This window comes from Delphinapterus leucas, chromosome 9, assembly GCF_059928025.1.
Source record: "Delphinapterus leucas isolate spDelLeu-1000000601 "Yukka" chromosome 9, BTC_Dleu_Yukka2, whole genome shotgun sequence".
NCBI classification, from domain to species: Eukaryota; Metazoa; Chordata; class Mammalia; order Artiodactyla; family Monodontidae; genus Delphinapterus; species Delphinapterus leucas.
In genome coordinates this window covers 14,417,001-14,433,336 of record NC_143137.1, presented here as the reverse complement: position 1 = coordinate 14,433,336, position 16,336 = coordinate 14,417,001, and the positions used below count along the sequence as shown (strand labels likewise).

The 16,336-nt window shown below is 43.0% G+C and overlaps 1 protein-coding gene and 1 non-coding gene across 12 annotated transcripts in view; both read left to right on the top strand.

Moving 5' to 3' along the window:
• The first annotated feature begins 307 nt into the window (after positions 1 to 307).
• On the top strand, positions 308 to 380 carry TRNAR-CCU (transfer RNA arginine (anticodon CCU)). The gene has a single exon. It is a non-coding gene; the product is annotated as a tRNA-Arg (tRNA).
• Positions 381 to 915: 535 nt separating this feature from the next.
• Positions 916 to 16,336, top strand: part of LUC7L2 (LUC7 like 2, pre-mRNA splicing factor) — a 70,105-nt gene continuing 54,684 nt past the window's right edge. For 3 of the 11 annotated variants that reach the window (XM_089917342.1, XM_089917341.1, XM_089917339.1), the window contains exons 1-2: positions 13,828 to 14,293; positions 16,166 to 16,257. Coding sequence is in view for 2 of the 11 variants with exons in the window: in XM_089917345.1 (XP_089773471.1) it covers positions 998 to 1,135; positions 4,380 to 4,500 (259 nt within the window). In the remaining 9 variants the exon portion in view is untranslated. Of the gene's footprint in view, positions 1,136 to 4,379; positions 4,501 to 13,821; positions 14,294 to 16,165; positions 16,258 to 16,336 lie in introns of those variants that run through there. The other 8 variants (XM_089917344.1, XM_089917343.1, XM_089917345.1 and 5 more) reach the window with 7 other exon arrangements.

The window sequence follows — 16,336 nt, the reverse complement described above, 5'->3', positions numbered from 1 at the left end:
ACTCGGCTCCGCGACGTCGTATGCGAGCTTTTGCGCAGGCGCGGGAGCTACCGCGCAGGAAACGCGTACGCAAAACCGTGCGCGTGCCCGATCTCTGTCCGGCGCATCGGTGCTGCTTCGAGGGTAAAACCTTTGGAGTTGTGAGGCGGATATTTGTTCTCTTAACTACAACTCCCAGCATGCCTCGCACCTCATTAATGGTACTAAGTGTAGTTTCCTAGGATAGGTTAAAAAGAAACTGAGATGACGATGACGTACCAAGGAGGAAAAAAACTGAATACGTTGTTTGAGCACATTATTCATCGAAGCCCCAGTGGCCTAATGGATAAGGCATTGGCCTCCTAAGCCAGGGATTGTGGGTTCGAGTCCCATCTGGGGTGATTGTACTTTTGCCTTTAAAATAATAAAACTTTTTACCTTTCCCCCTTCTTAAACAATTATAGCGAAAAATGCTAACTTATGGAAAATGTATGCGTGGTTTTTCTAGGTGTTAGGCTACAGTTTGCGAGAATCAACATACTCCCATTTCCTTCTTCTGAGCCGTAACCCCATTAAGATTTCTGCTAAGTCAGCACGTTGAATTTCTACATCCCCTCTAGACATAAAATCTTCTCAAAGTTTTCTATTTCAAATTGACACCCACTTCCGACATGCCCTCATTTTCTCCAGAGTCAGCGGTCTGTCAGCGAATGGCGTCTGAAATGACGCAGTCAGGAAAGGAACTAGGACCTTCTTTTCCCTTGCCCGGCCTTTCTCCAGGCTCTTCAGTTACACTCGGCTTTCGTTTGCTTTTGTCTTAACACCTTAGGACGCCGCTCGGTGTTCGATTAATAACGCTCCGCAAAGAAGGGAAGTGAGACATTCCACTGTCCTGCAGTCGATAGGGGGAGCCGGCAGTCTGGTTCCGACCGTACCATTAAGCGACTGAGCAAGGGGGTGGTGAGGGAGTAAGAGGGGAGTAGGGCGCCGTCCCGCGCCAGGCTCGGACGACGGGAAAATGGCGGCCTTGGGGCCACCGCTGCGTACTTGGCGAGGCCTTCTCCGAGAGTTGCGCTACTTGAACGCGGCCACAGGCCGACCCTATCGCCACACCGCGGCCTATCGGTACCTCGTGAAGGCTTTCCGTGCACATCGGGTACGGAAGCCCGTGTCCGGGGGCTCCAGCGTCCCTTTCCCGGGAAGGGAGGGAGAGTCGGGTCTGGGCAGGGTGGAGCGCGCCTGGCCTTAGCCCTCATTTCTGAGGCTCTGGTTCCCTCCAAACAGATCGAGGACCGGCGGGAAGGCAAAGTCATCCTGGGGTGGAGCCGTCCCTGAGGATTTCATTGGCTGTCTTTGGCCTGTGTGGAGGGGAAAGTCAGAAGGAAGTGAAATGGCGGAAATAGAGAGGGACAAGAAAAAAGATGTCCTTGGTGGAGAGTGTAGCGTCACAGGCCACAGCATCTACCCAACACTCTCCTTCCCGGAGGAGAGCTATTCTGGGAACCGGTTTTTGATGCTTCTTGAAGAGCAGGACTACGCCGCTTCGGGGAATGGTGCCTTGCAGAGCTGAGCTAGAAACCTTTAATGAGGTGGTACTGTGAGTTACAACATTAACGCGATATGTGACCAGACAACAGTTTTTCCGCCTGTAGTAGATAAATATGTACATATGGGAGGCCTTCATTCTTGGAAAATCCCTTTGTGAAATCCGCACTCCTTCTACCCCTTAGGCAAGATCGGATGGAAGATAGTTTCTTTCTTCCAAAGGGGCAACTGAGGCTCGGGGACAGTTGACCCGTACAAGCACATGTATAGGAACAACTAGGCTCTAGGTTACTTGGTTCCCAAATAAGAGTCTTCCATTTAATTGCTGACTTTAGAGTTCCTGATCTGGCTTGGAAAGAAGTTGCAGCCTTTCTCAGAAATAATAAATTGGAGAGTCAGCTTGGGCTTTAGCAAAGGAAACTTAGCGTCTTTTGAGCAGTGTGGGAAAGGGGAGAACCGTCATCCTAACTCTTGATTTTCTGAGCCATGGAAGTTAGAATGCAAAATGTTAGAACTAAACTTCAACTAATTTATTTATTTATTTTTTTTGTGGTACGCGGGCCTCTCACTGCTGTGGCCCCTCCCGCCGCGGAGCACAGGCCCTGGACGCGCAGGCCCAGCGGCCATGGCTCATGGTCCCAGCCGCTCCGCGGCATGTGGGATCTTCCCGGACCGGGGCACGAACCCGTGTCCCCTGCATCGGCAGGCGGACTCTCAACCACTGCGCCAGCAGGGAAGCCCTCAACTAATTTTTAAAAGGTCACAATATTAGGGACTGTTATGAACTTGGCTAAAAACGACGAATAAGAGCCACATGGGTGCTGTCTTTTAAGAAGCTTACAATCCACCCGAGGAGCCATATAACCAAGGACTTAAAATAAACAAGTGCTAAGGGAGTAAATAGACAACAGGGGTCCTGGCATACTGAAGGAGTAGGCTTTCAGTAGGAAATTCATTAACCAGGGACTTGAATAAATTAGAGTTAGCAAGTAAATGGGGGTTGGGGAAGATGAGGTCCAAGTAAAGAAGGTGCATAACTGAAAGCCCAGAGGTGAGAGGAACTGACAGGTGAGAGCTGTTAAGGTTTAGGGTGTGGTGGAGGAAGATGAGGTAGGTGGTAGGCAGCAATTTAAACTTTATTGGAAATGTAATGGGAAGTCACTCAAGATTTTTAAGGTGACATGATTATAGTTGTACCTAATGGAGGCAACATTATTGCCCTTGAGAAGGCCTTGGTAATGGCTCTGAAATTCCTTGGAAATACACCTGAAATTCATGCTAAAAATTCCAGAAACACCACTCTGTGGAATGCATATGAGGATATGGGGAAGGGTTCTATTTCCTGCTGGCTCAGCGCTAACTCAATAATCTATGCCCATTTTCTGTCTCCTCTCCCTAGGCTGAAGGGATTCAGTTAGGGAGGGATCTCCCCTTTCTCCATAGAGAAAATACAATTTCCTATTTCATTAGATCTCTTGGGCTCTTGTGGTTCATTTACTATGTTATATTGCTGATGCTTCTCTCCTGACTCCTCTGATTCAGGCTGAATCAAGATCAGTTACGTTCTGTCCTATACTAACATAGAATTCCTGTTTCAAATTCTATCAGTTTAGACTTATATAATAGAAATGAATGTTACCCTTTGTTGATGCTTGACATTAGTGTTGGTCACTCATAAATTTTTAATTATAAAATGTTAAATTGATTAAAGCAGATGAATTTTATTTTTGAGCAGCTTATAGGTGCCATTTTCATATATGTGATCTGCCAATCTTAAAGCACACATTCTAGTTTTCAGATTCCAAACCTAGATATTCAAGTAAAGAAAGGTCAGAGAGAGACATATGTAGGCAGTGGTGCCCAGAGATTAATCCACACTTGAACAGGGCTCCTTAAGTCATTTGAGGCTATGCACACACCTTTGTCTTACCTTTCCTGCCCCTTTCTCACAGCCTCAGAACATAAACCTAGTCAAGTAAAGTCTGTGTACTAATTTAATCTGAAAGTTAATTATGATGAAGAAAAAACAAAGTTTGTAGTCACTTTGGAATGGATATGGCATTTCCAGCTTCTAAAGGTCATCAGAATACAGATTTTTCAGATGAATAAGTAAATTGTGAGAGTGAGTATAATTAAGTAGTATGAACATATGCATATTACTTTTATTTATAAAACCTTCATTTTGTTACTGGTGAGGACAAAGCTATTTTTCAGAAAAATAAGTTTTTAATTTTCATTGAAATGAAAGGCATATGCCATATTAACCGAAGTCCACAGTCACATAAAATAAAGCAGCCCTTCATTTGTTTGAAGGGAGAAAGTTCTGTATTTTATTCCTTAGGTGATGTTAATGATCAGTGACCTGACTATATTCCCCATCTCTGCCATTATCCAACCATAGAGCCTCTCTGGGCTTTAGTTCCCTCATTCGTTAGATGAGGGTGTTGAACCAAGAGATAAACTTTTTTCCAGTATTAAAATTTGAGGACATGATGAAATGCTTCAGTGAAACTCTTTGTAAAATTCCTCTTTGATTACCAGGTGCCAGCTTTCCTAATCATCAGCAGTTACAGAGTGCCTCTATATATGTACAGAGTGCCTCTATATATGTACAGAGTGCCTCTATATATGTACAGAGTGCCTTTATGTACAGAGTGCCTCTATATATGTACAGAGTGCCTCTATATATGTACAGAGTGCCTTTATATATGTTATTAAGATACACAAACACATGTTTGTATGTCCTCTGCAATTCACTTTCATTCTAGAGAATGCTTGTTTAATAAATCTTTCTCTGTGGACCTGTATCTGCAGCTGGGCTGTTAATAGAATATCTGACCTTGTTACTTCTCCAGGTCACCAGTGAGAAGTTGTGCAGAGCCCAGCATGAGCTTCATTTCCAAGCTGCCACCTATCTCTGCCTTCTGCGCAGCATCCGAGAACATGTGGCCCTTCACCAGGAATTTCATGGCAAGGGTGAGCGCTCAGTGGAGGAGTCGGCTGGCTTAGTGGGTCTCAAGTTGCCCCAACAGCCTGGAGGGAAGGGCTGGGAGCCATGAAAATGGAGAGATTCCTTGGATGCTGCCTTCATACAAGAATTTAATAATTTCTATCAATATGTATTTATCATTAAATTCTTTTTAAAGTTTAGGGGTTTTCTCTGAAATTTTGTTGACTGAATTTCTCTGAAATTTTGTTGACTGAGGTTTTCTTAGGGAGGTTTCATCTTTACTCTCAGTGAATTTTCTGAAGTTCCTACACTAGGCTGCTTGATGTTCTTGATTTACTTTTAAAACTCTTTAGTTTTCTTTTTAATTTAAAAAGCAATACAGCCTATTAAGGAATTCAAATGGTACAGACATAAAATAAAGCCCTCTTACCTTTTCCCTTGTCCCTCCCTCCCCTCGCCCAACCCCATTACCAGGTGGTAACGATTACTAACAGTTTGGTGGGCATGTTTCTAGATGTTTCCTATGCATAAACAAACAATTATACATATATACCTTTTATCTAAGTACACAAATATGATGTTAAGGTCCTGGTAGGAAACAGATGGCACACTCATACAGGGTTACTGAGGAGAGTTAATGAAGGGATATTTATAAAGATGTGGGTTGAATTAAGGTCAACAAGACAGTGGGGGGCTGTTATCTCCCAAGCCTGACAGAGTTGACCCTTAGGTATAAGAACATGGCCACCACTCATCTGCAGGCTGCAGGAAGGCCAGGGAGAGGGCAATGGAATGAGCACACTGACCGCTCCGCTTCTGCCGTCTACCCTCCATGTCAAATTGCTCTTCCTTCTGAATTCTGTCTCAGGGTGAAGGGCTCTATAATGCACTTGGCTGATCAAGTCAAGAACTTGGGCTTCATTCTGTATTTCTCTTTCTCCTCACTCTCCAGATCCAGTCAGTAAGTTCTGCTTTTGCAAGAACTGTTAGCATCACTGTCTCTGTCCTAGTTTAAGCACTGGAAATCTTTTGGCTGAACTATTAAACTAGACTCCTAAGTGGTCCCCTTGCCTCTAAAGTCCTGAATTCCACAAATAAAAATTCTCTGTGAACTACCAATAGTTCTTTATCTGTGCCCCCTTTGTGGTATATGTCAGTTTCTTCTGGTATTGTAATTGTAGACGTATAATCTCTTTTTCCCTGGACTGTCTGCTCCTTTAGAGTAAGGATGCTGTCTCATTCATTTTTGTAGTCTATAAAGTGTCTTCCACAGTGACTTACATAGACAATTATTCAATCAGTGTTTTGAATGCAAGGCTCAGTTCTACTCACTAGGAGAACAATCTGAACAGAAATACTCCAAGCACTTCAAAACATCATCTCTTCTAAGAGATTAACATTAGAATAATAGTATTAAGAGGTCAAAACAAGCATTTGTTCAATTGAACTGATCAAAAAAATAAAAATGTTTAACATACTATTTCCCCCTGTGTTATTTCATGGACATGGGTATATTATTATCTGAAGGTGTTTTACTTTGCTAAGATGAAGAAAGCAAAAGGATTAGGATAGATTGATGTTTTGATTCCTTTAGTTAAAATATTGTGTATATAACAAATAACTTTTTTTTTCTGGCCGAGCCGAGCAGCTTGTGGGATCTTAGTTCCCCGAATAGGGACTGAACCCAGGCCACAGCAGTGAAAGCGCCGAGTCCTAGCCACTGGACTGCCAGGGAATTCCCATAACGTTTTTAAAGAAAGAGATTTGAGGCAGAACTGCCGAAAAGGGTAAGAAATACTTATGGGCTTGCAGTCATATAGACCTAGGCTTTAATCCCATCTTTATCATTTACCAGCTGTGTGATCTTGGGTAGGTTAGTTGTCCTGAGCTTCTTCCCTCTTCTGTAGGATGAGAATGCCAACAAGGTGGTTGTAATAAGTGAGAATAATGTTTACATAAAACATTTGCACAGTACATAAGGGCCTGACAAAAAAGAAAAACTTGTTTTCTTCTTAAACCACCGCACCCTTATTCTTTCATCATGAACCCTTCCTCTAAGCCCTATCGCCACCAGTCTCCTGGAATACAGACAACTTATTTCCCATGGTTTAAATGGTTTGTTCAGGCCATTTCTGTCCTTATATAATAACCTGGACCTCCTATCAATGGTCTTACCATCCAGAATTAGGTGAACTCAATGTTAGAAATAGACGGAATTGACTCTGTATTAGTGATAAACTTTCTATACTGGGAATGTCCTAAAAGTAGGGACTCCTGAGGTTTTGGCACTGTGTTAACTCACTATAGTTTTTGATGTGGTAGATGCTTTATCACATTCCTTTGCTGTCTCTTCTGACCTTTAACTTCAGCGGCTTCCTCTCACTGAATTCTATTAGTATTTAAATATGCTCAAGCCTCTTCCATCTAAAAACAACTATAGTTGACCCTTGAGCAATTTGGGGGATTAAGGGCACCAATCCTCCACAGAGTCAAAACTCTGAGTTTAATTTATAGTCTGCCCTCCACGGTTCTGCATCTGCAGATTCAACCAACTGCGGGTCGGGTAGTACTTTGGTATTTATTATTGAAAAAATCCACGTATAAGTGGACCAGCACAGTTCAAACACATGTTGTTCAAGGGTCAGTTGTACTCAGCTTTAACTCAAATATCTTTTCAGCTCCTATCTTCTAACTCATTCCTCTTCGCAAACAAATTGAATGTATTCAATGAATTGAATGAATTTATTCAGTGAATTGAGTGAATTTTCATTTTCTACATTTTTTTTTAAAGTCTTTATTGAATTTGTTACAATATTGCTTCTGTTTTATGTTTTGGTTTTTTGGCCGCGAGGCATGTGGGGACCTTAACTCCCCGACCAGGGATAGAACCCGCACCCCCTTCATTGGAAGGCAAAGTCTTTTTTTTTTTTTAATGTTTATTTATTTGTTTATTTTCTTATTAGTCATCTTGGAAGGCAAAGTCTTAACCACTGGACCGCCAGGGAAGTCCCCACATTTTTTAAACTTATATTGAGGTATAATGTACATATAATAAATATACAGGTGAATGAATAATGACAAATGAATGCATCTGTGTAATAACCACACCAATAAAGCTATAGAACATTTTCATTGCACCCCAAAAGTTCCCTTGTGCCCATTTGCAGACAACCCCCCTTCCCCACACCTGGTCCTAGGCAACCACTGACCTGCTTGCTGTAATCATAGATTAGTTTGGCCTGTTCAGGTATTTCCTCCAAATGCAGTCATATAGTATTTACTCTTTTGAGTTGGCTTCTTTTGCTCAGCGTACAGATTTTGAGGTTAATAATCCATGTTGTTTCATGTACCCATTTTCTGCATTTTTCATGACCATTTATTTTTTTTGCGGTACGCGGGCCTCTCACTGCCGCGGCCTCTCCGGGGCCTCTCCGGTTGCGGAGCGCAGGCTCCGGACGCGCAGGCTCAGCGGTCATGGCTCACGGACCCAGCCGCTCTGCGGCATGTGGGATCTTCCCGGACCGGGGCACGAACCCGTGTTCCCTGCATCAGCAGGCGGACTCACAACCACTGCGCCACCAGGGAAGCCCATGACCATTCATTCTTAATCCACTGCAGTCTGGTTTTTCGCCCTCTATTAGAACTGCCTTGCAAATTTACAAATGACCTTCATGCCACTAAACCCAATGGATCATTCCTTATCTTGCTGACTCGTAGGGAGTATTTGCCACTGTTAACCTTTCCTTCCTTTTCTCTTGGTTTTCATGATACATTCTCTGCTTTCTTCTCTCATTGTAGCCATTTGTCTTCAGTTTCCTCTTCTGTGTATCGCTTATATGTTGGTGTTCCTCATGTTCAGACCTAGGTCCTTATCTCACACTCTACATGCTTTCCCTGGGTGATCACCTCCATTCCAAGGCTTTAATTATCATCAACAGGCTAACTCCAGTTCAGGCCCCCCTGCCAAGCTATAGACCTGTCCAGCGGCCAGACATCACCACTTAGGTGACTCAAAGGCATCTCAAATTTAGTGCATCGGGCTTCCCTGGTGGCGCAGTGGTTGGGAGTCTGCCTGCCGATGCGGGGGGCGCGGGTTCGTGCCCCGGTCCGGGAGGGTCCCGCGTGCCGCGGAGCGGCTGGGCCTGCGCGTCCGGAGCCTGTGCTCCGCGGCGGGGGGGGGGCCGCAGCGGTGGGAGGCCCGCGTACCCAAAAAAAAAGAAAAGAAAAAAGAAAATTCAGTGCATTTAAAATGGAAACTCCTCATTCCCCCATAAAATCCCCGGTGTTCCCTGTTAGTTCATTGACATTCTCACTTAGCCACTTAAGTCGGAAATCTGAGTTATTCGAGACTGCTTCCTTTTCTTCACATCCTCAGCTATATAATCACTAAATTAGATTTTACCTCCTAAGAATCTTGACTCGCTATTGCTGCTACCCTAGCGCAGACCTCTTATCTCCTGCATCTTTTCTCTGAACCACTGCCCTCCCTAATTGGTCTCGTTAAATCCAAATTGCGCTCTTCAATCAATCCATATTCCACTATGTACAGATCTGATCTTGTCTCTTTCCAGCTTACAACCCTTCAATTTAAACTTTAACAAGGGCCTGCAGGATCTGGCCCTTGCCAAATATCTTGAGCCACATCTCTACTCCCCTTACATTTGACAGTCTAGCCATACCGGAATTTGGTTCTAGGAGCCATGGCTTTCTTTCAACATTCTGCTGCGTGTGGCTTGCGGGATGTTAGTTCCCCGACCAGGGCTCAAACCCACGTCCGCTGCAGTGGAAGTGTGGAGTCCTAACCACTGGACCACAAGGGAAGTCCCCCAGAATTTGAATTTTTTTAATCTACATTTAAATTAACAGGAACCATGTTTATAAAATTTGATGTTAGGTATGTATGCATGCCCCAACGATAATTGCAGTATTAAATTTTACTATATAGCCTTTACTTATTTACTATATTAGTTTATAAATTACAGTAAAATGCAGAGTTGTCTGCTCTGGATGGCTAGCAAAATGTATGCTACTTGTACCTATTCTAATTTTTAATTATCTAGTTTCTAGCATGTATAGATTAAGAGTTTATACTGTTCTTATAAGTTCCTGTTTCCTTATGAGACCTTATTCCTGAAGGAATGGATATCATTGCTAGAATGTACACAAAGACATATTCACAGAGGTTTTTGTTTTTTCAGATGAGTTACTAAATTTTAAAATTAAAAAAAGTTTACAAACAAAGAGAACAAACTTCTGTTAATGATAGTCTAGGTAATTTGGATTAACCCTTCTGTTGAAGACAGCTAAAAAACGTGGATGAAATTTTTTTTTTAATTCTTAAAATCATTGAAGAGCTATTAAGATAAGTAGGGAAATACTAGGCCAAATCTTAGAACACAAGAACCAAGAAAAGTAAGTGCAGCACACAAAGGCACATTTTTGGTTTCAGGGCATTTGCCAGTTTAGTAGCAATAGCTTCAGTATTGAAACTGACCTGTATTTTTGGTGGGATTATAGGGCTAGTGAGGCAAAAGACAAAGTCCAGGGCCCACCAAGGTGGGCACTGTAATAAACTCAGGTCCCTGGAGTTCACCCTCAAGTTTGAACTGGAACTAAAAAAAGCCCTTGCCAGGCTTTCAGACCATATTTTTGCCATTTTGGTGTCAAGGGAAATTAAAGCATTGAATTTGTATCATGGTGATCCTTGACAAGTACTTCAAGTTACTATCAGAGAAAAATAAAAATCCTCTCTGGAGAAAGATAGCATTATATCCTACTTAGGGCTTATATTATGCCTACACATAGTTTTTCATATACATGTTCAGCACACAAAGATAACTAGACACAGAAGAAAACAAGACCCCATAAGTGAAAACCAGGAAATAGACAACAGAAAGAGAAACACAGAAAACATCAGATATTATAATTAGCAAACTCAGATTACAAAACAATTATGATCACTAGGGTCAAAGAACAGCCAACCTTGGGAATTTCATCAAGGAACCAGAAACTATTAAAAATGACTTAGATTTGAAAAACCAAATAAAAATTCTAGAACTGAAAAACTAAAGAATTTAATGGATGGGTTTAACAACAGACTAGACACACTGGAAGGGAGATTGTGAACTATAAAATTTGTCAGAAAAAAAGCATCAAGAATGTAGCTTGGCAAGACAAGGTGGAAAATGTGAAGAGAGTAAAGAGACATAGAGGAAACAGTGAAAACTTTATTTGGAGGTCCAGAAGTTGATGAATGACAGTATTTGAGAATAGCTAAAAATTTCCTGGAATTGATAGATGTCAGTTCACAGATTCTAAAAGCTCAATGAATCTCAAGCAGAATAAATAAAAATAAATCCACACCCAGATACATCATAGTAAGTTGCAGAAAACCACAGGCAAAAAGAACAAAATTTGAAAGCAGCCAGCTGTCTTCAAAGGAGTGACAGACTGAGAACTGACTTCCCAGGAGCAACGAAGGCTACGTGCTGAAAGAAAATAACTTCCAACCTAGAATATCCATCTAGAATTGAGAAAGGCAAAATAAAGGTCTTTTCAGATCAACAACAATGGAAGAGTTCCTTACCAGCAGGCCAACACTAAAGCAAACCCTGAGGCAGGGTAGGCAAACTTCCCTAAAAAGCTAGATAGTAAATATTTTAGTCTTGCAGGCCATAGGGTATGGTATCTGTCACAACCACTCAACTTTGCTGTTGTAGCGCAAAAAAACCATAGACAATTACAAATCAGTAAGCCTGGTGGTATTCCAATGAAACTATTCACAAAAATTGGCAATGGGCTGGATTTGATGGGTCAATTGTATATTGCTGACTCCTGTTCTAAAGTTTAAACATCAGACACAAGGGAAATGACCCCAGATGGAAAGGCAGAGATTCCAGAAAGAAAGCAAAGCAGAGTGGTAAATAAACAAACATCGATTATATGAAACTTGGTTTTAAAAAACATGAAGAACTGGGAATTCCCTGGCGGTCCAATGGTTAGGACGCTGCACTTTCACTGCCGTGGGCCTGAGTTCTATCCATAGTTGGGGAACTAAGATCCCACAAGCTGTGGGGTGTGGCCAAAAAAACAAAACAGTAAAGAACTAAAACACATGCTTAACAAGAGCATGTATCTTGGGAAGAGGTTAAATGGAGTTAGTTTTCTAGGTTCTCTGTATTATCTCTCTGGGGGAAGTGTAAAGACTTTGATACATTAAAAACGCCCCTTATAACTTCTAGGGTAACTGCTAAAAGAATAAAAACAGACTAAAATTTTCAAACTACTAGAAGGGGAAAAAATGGAATGATTAAAAGGCAGACAAGAAAGGAGAGAAAATTAAACATAAAACAGGTGAGACAAATAGACAAAATAAGAGCTTTAAACTCAAGCACATGTGTAATTACATGAATATGAATGATTAAATGCTTCAATTAAAAGACAGTGAATATCAGACTATTGAAAAAAATGTTTTAAATTTATTTATTTTTGGCTGCATTGGGTCTTCGTTGCTGCTTGCGGTCTTTCTCTAGTTGCAGAGAGCGGGGGCTACTCTTCGCTGCGGTACGCAGTCCTCTCATTGCGGTGGCTTCTCTTGTTGCGGAGCATGGGCTCTAGTTGCGTGGGCTCTAGTAGTTGTGGCCCACGGGCTTAGCTGCTCCGCGGCATGTGGGATCTTGCCGGACCAGGGATCGAACCCATGTCCCCTGCATTGGCAGGTGGATTCCCAACCCCAGCGCCACCAGAGAAGCCCAAAAAATGTTGTTTTAAAATAAGAGATACATCTAAAATGTAAGCAACCAGAAAGGTAGAAAGTAAGAGAGGGATAAGAACTAAAATCTCTTCACTGACACATAACATTTCAACATTTTAGTGTATTTTCCTCCTAAGGGTATTGTATATGTAATAGTGCATTCCTCTCAGACATATTAATTTGTAAATTTTTCTTTTATTGTAAATAGTTTTCAAAGGATGATATTCCAAGTATTGGAGTTGTTTGAATTTTCAGTTCTCCTGGTGGGAAACTATCTGGTCAGTTACTAAACACTAGGATGATTCTAAGATTTTTGTTGGCCCAGTATGCATTTAAAGGGATCTTGGGGGAATTCCCTGGTGGTCCAGTGGTTAGGACTCGGTGCTTTCACTGGCAGGGCACAGGTGCCATCCCTGGCCAGGGAACTAAGATCCCTCAAGCAGTGCAGTGCAGCCAAAAAGAAAAAAAGGATCTTGGTACTATGATTGTTATTTCACGTAAATTTTTTACTGATGTTGATATTAAATTATAAGTTCCAAGACAATGTATATAAAATCTTAATGAAACAAAAAAGTTTACCATTATTTCCTTGCAAAGTACCTATGTCTCATCTTAAGGAATTAATATTTTACAAAAAAAAAGTTAAAACCTCAGGGCAAGGCTCTGGGCTAGGATTTTCTGCTAGCTCATTTAGTCCTCACAACAGTGCTATAAGGTATGTATCTTCATTAGACATGAGATTAAGAAATAAATCGCTGCATGTCCCCACAGTTAGTAATCGGTCGACCTACATCTGGAATGCAGGGTGATGGCAAGCTAAGAACCCACAGGCTTGCTTTTCTGTTGTCAGGGCTGCTGATACACTGAAAAGGCCTTATCCTTCAAATTTAGCTCTCAAGCAGGAAAACAATTCTCTACAAGATGACCTCCTTTCCTTTGTTAGAATACTGCTTAACTTTTATAGCTTCTAATTTAGACTAACAGCTTCCTGCTATATATATAAGTAACGATGACAAATCCGAATGGGGTAGGTGGCCTGTTTCGTAGTGCAGTAATTTCAGGCGTTATTTCCTGAACCTGATTTATTCCAGTTGGGGGTGCTTAAAGCCTCCTTGCATAGATTAAGGAAGATGACCCAGCTGTCAGATCTCCAGGGCTCCTTCTGTAGAGGGTCGGGCAGCAGTGAGAAAGGAGTCGAGTCTACACGATTTTCAGGTGGGCCCTTGAAAACGAATTAATCGGTCAATGAATATTCGTCAGGAATACGCCCGGATTAGCTCCTAAAACTGCTAACCTCCGTCGAAACGACGGGTATGGTCTCTACTTACTTTCGACTCAGGCTAACCCTCTGGCACACTGGCTAGCTTGGGCTGGTTCGCCAGCACAGCGTGCAACGCTGCCCTAGCGGACCTACAGCCTGGAGCGTTTTCGCGCCCGGGGCGGATCCGGCTCTAGGGTCCGTTGAGGCACCAGAGTCTCGCGAGATCTGGAAGGCTGGGGCGGGAGAGGCCCGCGTGCACGCGCCCGAGAGCCGTTAGGGTGGAACCCCTCCCGCACGGGGCGGGCGGAGCAAATACAGTTGGACGCTAGTTGGTGGAGCCCCCGCGGGAAACGACTAAGCGCGAGGAGCGTGCGCGCTCACGTCGCGGCGACGGTGGCGGCGAGCGGCGTCAGAGCTTTAAGGGGGGGTTGACGTCTTCTGGCGGGTGGCAGTGTTGGAGACGAGAGCTTGGTTAGCCGGTATTGCTTCTGTCCCAGGAACCCGACGGAGAGTGAGGGAACGAGGGTCGCTTTCGGGGGCTGCTGCCTTCCACGTACGCGTCGTCGTGAGGAGCGCAGCCCGGACTCTCCTGCAACCCCTCCAGCTCCCTTTTCCGCACGCCTCGAGGCAGCGGCGGCAACCGAGACAGCGTCTCACCTTCCCCCACCCCTTCCCCTTGTCCCCCCGCCCGAGAGGGCCCGGTCTGCGCCCCACCCCCGTCCGTCCGCCCGCTACGCCGCCGCCATGTCGGCGCAGGCCCAGATGCGCGCGATGCTGGACCAGTTGATGGGCACCTCCCGGGACGGTAAGTCTCTGCCAGTGCCCTGGGGGTGGGGGAAGGGATGGGGAAGGCGAGGGAAGGGTCTCCGCGGGCGCACCTGGGTTTGTGTGTGTGGCTGAGTAAGGGGCTCCTAGATTGGTAACACGAGGTCCCGGCTCCCGTCCCATCCAATCAGGGCTGGGCAGGCGGGCCTGGGGGGCGGCGACCGAGCGGATTGGCGGGAACTGCTGCCAATGGGGTCAGGCGGGGCCTGGAGGCCGAAAGGAGAGTTTGAGCCTTGAGTGTTGACTTGGCTGGGACGGGAGAGCCCACGTCTCTTTTGCGTAGGCGGGCGGCCTGTTTTGTCGCTGATTAGGTACCTGCGGACCGCTAAAGCCTCCGCCCCCTGAACTAATTCCTTAACCCAGAGCTTTGGGATCAGTCCTCGTCGCCGCCTTCCAGAGTATCCAGGGAGAACTGGCCCCCATCAACCACCCCCTTACCTGGGTCCGGAGAAAACCTTTACTAGGAATCCAGTCCCAGGGATGAAACAACCATTCTTATGGGAAAATCTGACCCAAACCATGGTTTCTTGAAGCGGGTGTGTTTGGCCCATTTTGTGAAAAGAAGGATGTTACGGCCTGTTTTTTTCCGAGAGACCTCCATTTTGTTAGACAATTTAATAGAGGCTTTGTTCAGTAAATATTGACAAACCTTGCTTGTGCCCCGAATAGAACCATTTTGAAAATGTGGTGCCCAGTGAAGTAGAATTGAGGGGAAACAACGATCCTTTTAGGCGCTTAGGTTAGAGCTTGTATAGAAAACCACTAATGGCTGGATATCTTTTTGTCATAGAGAATTTCTAGATAAGATGAAATGCTGATGCTTTTTTGGTGGTGATAATTAGTAATGTACTCTTTGATATTCGACTCAAATCCATGCTAATATGGAGGAAGGGTCTAGTTCACTACTTTTTCTCTTAAAGACAAAGCCAATACTTGCTCATTTTTGTATGTTGCTTGTTCAGGCAAATAGTTACTTAGCCATTAAAGAAATGGTTTTTTTTGACAAGTTATTTAAATTGTTTGATGTAAGAGAAAAGGCACACTCAACTTTTTAGCAGTCGCTATTATAATTTCCTTGAATGCTTTGCAGCAAAATATGTGAGTAAAACATTTTATCGAATTCAAATGTTTTAGCAGTGTATACTTTGCATGGTTTTTCAGTGTTCCTAGTTCAGTTGTAATAAATACCCACATTTGGAACTTATCTTCGTAGAACGTATAGAAAAATAGGTGTAGATCGCAAACCTACTTGTGGTTGTGTAGAGAGGAGGCAGGATTGGGAAGGAAATGAATTTCATGTGTGTAGTAAACCCTTGAAAGTTAACGTTAATTAAAAATGCCACTGGAGAAACTTATCAGTTACCATTTTTCACTTTTAGATAAGAATGGTTTTTTATAACATATGGTATTGAGAAGGGACTTAATCCAGAATCTTAGCTAACAGAATAATCTTTGTAGTAAAATTATAGAAATCATTTCATTTAAGACATACTTTACATGATCCTTTTAATCCTAGATGGGTACCGTTTTGGGTACCTTCTGCATGGATTGAATTTCCTAATTTTACTGGGAGGGTAGTTGGATCAGAGTAACTACTATCACCTGATAAATTTCCAAACTAGGCAGCCAATCTAATATTGCAAAGCTGAATTAAAATGTGTGTGTGTGTGTGTATATATATGTGTATACGTATATATATATACACACACATACACACATATATATATTTTTTCTATTTGTGTAATTAGCAGACACTTGGGTTTCTTAAAAATCCACTCTGCTTTGTATACAAATAAATTTATATTTTTATGTGTCTGTTACTGGATTTTTTTTTTTTTTTTTTTGCCTCCAGACTAAGAGGATTTACCAATGAACCCATGTTTACAAGTCCACGATATTATTTAGCTGAAATGACTGGATTTTCACTGCTGTGTTGGGCCAGAAGTAAGAAACATACTACTTTCAAGGAAAAGAATTGAGTTTTTTTTAGATACTCAAATTAGTTCTTTTATGTATATAAGAC